Raw genomic sequence first — 6,000 nt, 5'->3', positions numbered from 1 at the left:
TTCCTCTTGACTAATGCAAAAGGAGAATATACAGGGACACAGTGTGGGTTGTACGGGCTCCCTAGACCCATCATAGAAGTGAGAGAGTTAAGAATCCAGTGGCAGTGTTTCCTGCCAAATCTGCTCTTTGCAGGTGCAATGAAAGGCTTATCATGTAAGTAAATGCTTACAAAACATTAGGAAACTATACATATGGACCATACCTAATTATAAAGATATTTAGTGCATGTATTTCAAATCCAGGCAGAGTACAATCCAATTCCTGGCAGAGATGTGAGGTCCAGGGACGACAGAATACTGGTAGACAACTTGAGATTATCCACAGAAGTCAACTAGCCAACACTCACAGTTTAGTAAAATTCTAGTTCTTTCTCTAGTGCAGGATTACTATATCCTTTCCTGCTCTGTCTTGACCCTTCTTCAATGTCACACATTTTCTTCTTTAGCCCCACTTCTATGCCAACAAGATTGCTGAAAAATACTTTTATGATGGGGCGCCTGGGCGGCTCAGTCAGAAGAGCATGCAACTCTTGTTGCTCTTGGTGTTGTGAGTTCAAGCTCCAGGCTGGGTATAGAGATTACTTAAGGAAACTTAAAAGAATATTAAAAGAAACGCTTTTAAGACATGCACTCAAGTTAACTTTCTCAAATTACCCAGATGTAGTAGCTGAGAAGACAGAAATATTAACCAACCTAATTAACAAGAGAGCCATTCAACTGCTTTTCCTCCACTGCAGGCCTTACAGTGAAATCTCTAGGTCTAGTCTGCTCTACTTTTAGGGGCTCAGGTGCCATTACTGCAACCTGAGCGGGACACCACTGCTTTTCCTAGTCTACTCTTCAGGGCACTGCAAAGTGGAGGTATGGTGTGTGAAATGCCTGCAGACTAGGATACTTCAGCCCCCAGTGAGGAAAAAACAGAGAGAAGAGAATGATGATGAATGCTCACACGTCACTGTTTGAAGGCTTCGACAGAACATATGCAGTGTGAGAGTTTCCAAAGGCTGAGGATGCTATTCAATAGAAAGAAGTAAAAGATGCTTACCATTTGCTTCACATATAAAGGGATAGTTCCAGTACATTCTGTAACTATGTTCTATAATACAGTAATGATGGATTGGAACACAAGCATAATTACTGCGGAAAATAAAGTTATGAGCCAATAAAAGGCTTTCGCAAAAGCTCGTTTCAAAGTAAAAATAAGGTAAGTTTTAATCCAAAACATTCTGCTTATTCTAAGTTTTGATAATTCCTGGGATCCTAACTGGGTTAAAACTGAATGATCTGACCAGTATTCAGAAGAATCATCATAGCATGTACACAAAATAGAGAATAAAATTTTAATGGTATCAAAAACAGAACTTTTTGGCCAATTTAGTACTTGCTGGAATAAAGTGGCAAAATGTTACTCAGTAACGGACTTAGCTTCTAAATCAAGCTGGAATTACACATACTCTGTATATTACTTGAGTATATACAAGTACATTCCATGATAACATGCAGAGACATGGAAACAAGAAGAGTACTATCAAATCAAGATCACCATCTCTATTGAAGAAATAATGAATTGAAATCAAAACACCTGTTGAGTAATCCAGAATACCTCACTTTGCCAAGGGGGTTTTAAATGTTGCTCTTTTCGAGAATTCAAATAAACTCCATATGGTTAAATTTGATTTTGTTTTCTCAACATGAAAAATGAGAAGCAGATAATATGCTATAGCTATGGGTATATCTTTTTTTTTTTCCCCACTCAGTAGCAAATTAAAGGGTTTGATAGACTTTACTCTTCTCAGGTAAAAAGGGGTCTTCACATTCTAGTGGTTAAGAATGAATCCCTTAAAGCTCCTAGACTTCTGAGTGTCATACCACCTACAGCAACATAAGCTCAAGTACCTTTAAGATACAGTCATATGAGACAGGAGTTTAATTTTCCTGAGAACTAAATTAGACTTATGAAATAAAACAGGGTATGAAAATGACCTGAGTTCACAGGAATCTCTCAATTCAAAAGAGATTGCTTCAGCTTTGCTAAGATTTCATCAAAAGGCTTCTATAGCAAGCGCTTCTTGGGGAGTCACATATTTGGTTATGGAGCCTTGGGATCTTTTTAAGCACTAAGAAGAAGTGCTTTCTGTTGTGCAAATTCAGTGAAGGGCCAGAACAGACAAGAGGACTGATGGTGCTGCAGGAAAACCTACAGGTGAGCCTATGGATTCCCCTAGTTTGTAAAGAAAGGAGTAGGTGAGATATGCAACTGATCCAACTTTGCTCCCAGTCTGACAACCATTACTGGGCCGCTAAGAAAATGCTTGTAAGATAAGCTAACACAGCACCTTAAGTGGAACTTGGTAGAAGCCACTGAGAAGTGAGGGTTGGTTGGGGTAGAGATGGTCCCCTCTGAGTAACTCTCCTCTGCATGTGAGAACCGCAGAACATATTTGAAAAGTAGGGTAAAATACTGGCTTCACAGTCTCTTCTCCAAATTATGCATTGCAACTTCTGTGATTATTATTGTTTGCATACTACTAAGAGGTCACATGTGAATTACTAGTCACTGAACAGCATATAAAAGAATATAGTCTAGCCTCAATCTGAGCTCTTCTGTTTGCTCTGTAATCTAATTCAAGGCACTTTAAAATGTTTTGGTGCCTTAGTGTATTAACACGTAACATGAGAAAAACACTCATTTACTTACCGCAAGGAGCTACCACACAGGTGACTGAACCTTAAAGCACTTTGAGCTCCTCAGATGAAAAGCACTGTGGAGGCAATCACAGCAGAGGAAAACTCTCCCAGTGCTTTGGAATCCTGATCTGTGTGCCTTGTGTCTCAACAGGGTTTTCTTAAAATACTTCACATGTAAAATGTGTTAGTGGCACTCTGTCCCTTATATATGTTAATTGTTTGGCACACAGATGTTTATATATTTCAAGTAGTACTCACTACTCCAAAGTTGTTTACTAATTGCCCAATAAAGTTAATGAAATGTAGCCACGATGGGAGTACTCCGTGTCAAATTTAGAAAACTTTAGCTTTCACTGAGGTACATGTGACATAACAGAAAGTTAATTTCTTTCAAAACAACTAGTGTTAATTATGTGAAACCACAAGTTTTTAATGAAAAAAATACTGAAAATATGCCACAGTGTCTATATATTCATCTGAAGAGTACAAAGATGGAGTTTTGAGCAAAAAAGGGACTTAATACTATAGAAAACAAAGGTGGTTCTTAAATTGTTCAAAGGAAACATTTAAAAAATGTCATGTTTCATATATTGAAATAAAGCCGTTAGAGGTAATAAATTATAAATACAGTAGTTCATTGTTTCTTTCTTAGCATTAATTTTCCTAAGCAAGTTAAAGTCAAAACACTTGAAATCTGTTATCCTCTTGTTTCAAAGGAACTGTGGAAATAGAAGCTTTCATGGAAATCTACAACAGTGATAACATCTGTGATCTTTACATAGACTGTACTGGATGTTGGCCATTTCAGATTTACAACATATTTTGGTTAATACATTAGATTCAACTCATTAATATGCCTTTATATTTGGGAGAAATTAGATTGTGATTTATAATCTTACCGTTTACCTAAACTCAATTCTAGGTCGTGCTTGATTTTCGGCAGGGGGTTCTGTCAGACTCATAATTAAAATGATGAAAACTGTAAATAATTTCTTTCAGACTGAAAAAATATTTTTGTTTTTTAAATAAAGTGCTTTTAAATTCAAATGTTTCTTGCCCTAAACAAAACTGAAACACACTTAAACCTGAAATCTTCATATCTTGACACACATATTTTAACAGAAAGAAATCAGTTTTGGGCCATTAATGTCCTTCATGAGTTCAGATTGGATCTAAATTGGGTTTTGCATTATTGTCGTGCTCATGTTTGTACATGAAGGTTAAAAGAAAGAGGGCAACATCCAAGGACGACCAATAGGCAGTATGTGATGTAACAGCAGACCAGTAGCGGCTTTCCACAAGTCCCTCTCTTAGTTCAAAATCAATTCTGTGATCCAATTCCACTAAAAAGAAAAGAAAATCAAACAAAGGAAGAAGTATTATAATATGTTCTATATAGACTTCACCTAGAGTAGAGAATAAAAATTTAGCTAATAGAAGTGATTATCTTAAAAATTATCTTTTTTTTTCCCCTTTAGTGACTTTCCACTCCAAGCTTATGGGGGGGAAAAAACCCAAAAAACACAACACCCAAAACAGCATCAATAGCTCAGGATTCTATTTGGTGGAGTCCTTTCTTTTGTATACTCAGGTCAGTATGGGATAATAAAAGAATAAAACAAAAAGATTTACTTGGTATCACAGAGTGTATTTGGAGTAAAAAAACTGGGCTCAAATCTTAGACTTCCCATTTACTTTTTGTTCCTAATTTGTAAAACAAGGAAAACAGTCCTCCTGCATAATGTCTGTGGGGGTGCACAGGTCACTCAAAGGCTCTTTGCCTGAGGAGGACTGGTCCACCACCTCGCTCAGTGGTGACTTTTTACAGTCCCAAACTCCCCACTTGGCTGCCATCACACTGCCTGGTCCCCATGCAGTCAGCAGGGCCTCACGTGCACCAGGGACATACAAGTGCTCACTAAATGTATGATCGATAAAGAATGCACTGGGTGGGTGGGACAGTTAGATCGGGAGGAACAGTGGTGATCCTTGGGAGGAAGGACTTCATTTTTAACAGGGCTGTCCTCAAACAAATCAGTCAATTCAATGAAGTCTTTTTCTAAAACCCACAGAAAGTTCTTGCAATACTTGTTAGAGAAAAATCAAGGCCATAAGAGAATTACAAAGGATTCATTTAATACGTCCTTAGAGGTAAAACACTTAGAAAAACAACACTTCGATTTAGGAACGCCTTTAAAACTGTCACTGAGCTATATGTTATTTTGAAGGAACGCTCTTAGGAACCAAAAACACTCAAATTGTTGTTCAGAGTGCCAGAAGATGTGGAAAGTAAAAGGTGGCAAAAATAAAGGAGGCTGGAACAAAAGTTGGGTTTTGCTTTCCACTGAATTTGATAACTGCACATAGAAAATCCTATCACTCAAGAGAATGCTTTGATGTGTTTAGCTAATGCTTATTTTAAAATAGGTATTTAAAAATGCATATAGTTGTTACTTTTCTATTCAACATGCTTTTCTGGCAAGGAAAGTCCATGGATCTATCTATATGTTTTCAGATAAGATTACCCTTAAGCAGTATAAATACCAATTAGATTATAAAACACTTGTAAAATATATTGACACACGGGGTGCCTGGGTGGCCCAGTGGGTTAAAGCCTCTGCCTTCTGCTCAGGTCATGATCCCACGGTCCAGGGATCGAGCCCCACATGGAGCCCCATATCGGGCTCTCTGCTCAGCAGGGAGCCTGTTTCCTCCTCTCTCTCTGCCTGCCTCTCTGCCTACTTGTGATCTCTGTCTGTCCAATAAGTAAATAAAATATTTAAAAAAAATATATATATATATTGACACAGGCCTTTTAGAATTTTTTTAAACTGCCATTTTTCTCATTTAAGTTACAATCAGCTAATCCACAATACATCAGAAATAGCTGAAATCTATATGTGGAACTGTGGGGTAGTAATGTCTGAATCTTTTGGCTTTTGTATTCCATGGGACATTTGAACTTGATTTGTAGGCACATTCTAGCACAACAGACAGGAAGATGAAAAAAGAAGGAAACTGGAATTCTCAAGCATGATGAAGAGAAGTCATACTGGAGTTAGTTATAAAGAGAAGAGGAGAAATAAGAGGAAAAACAGAAGAGATGAGAAAAATACACATTAATATTGGCGAGGACCACCAAGTTATAATTTCTACTTTAAAATGCCACTGTTGAATGTCTTCCTAGTCTAAGAGTCTTAAGTTGAATTGTTATTTTAGAATCAAAGAAAGGGAAATTTTTTCTGTTATAGCAAGTATTATTTGGCTTTGATTTCATGTCCCTGACATTTACTCTTAAATGCTTTACATTTG

At 37.2% G+C, this 6,000-nt stretch overlaps 1 protein-coding gene across 8 annotated transcripts in view; it reads right to left on the bottom strand.

Annotated features, from left to right (window-relative positions):
• Nucleotides 1-1,326: 1,326 nt before the first annotated feature.
• Nucleotides 1,327-6,000, bottom strand: part of DDHD1 (DDHD domain containing 1) — an 83,640-nt gene continuing 78,966 nt past the window's right edge. For 7 of the 8 annotated variants that reach the window (XM_044231097.1, XM_044231095.1, XM_044231100.1 and 4 more), the window contains one exon: nt 1,327-4,031. In XM_044231097.1, coding sequence (XP_044087032.1) covers nt 3,850-4,031 — 182 coding nt within the window. In that variant the 3' untranslated portion in view covers nt 1,327-3,849. The remainder of the gene's footprint in view (nt 4,032-6,000) is intronic. The other variant, XR_006381693.1, reaches the window with a different exon arrangement.

The sequence above is a fragment of the Neovison vison genome, chromosome 13 (genome assembly GCF_020171115.1).
Source record: "Neovison vison isolate M4711 chromosome 13, ASM_NN_V1, whole genome shotgun sequence".
Taxonomy (NCBI): domain Eukaryota; kingdom Metazoa; phylum Chordata; class Mammalia; order Carnivora; family Mustelidae; genus Neogale; species Neogale vison.
The sequence above is the reverse complement of the archived record's forward strand: the minus strand, read 5'-3'. Positions and strand labels throughout refer to the sequence as shown.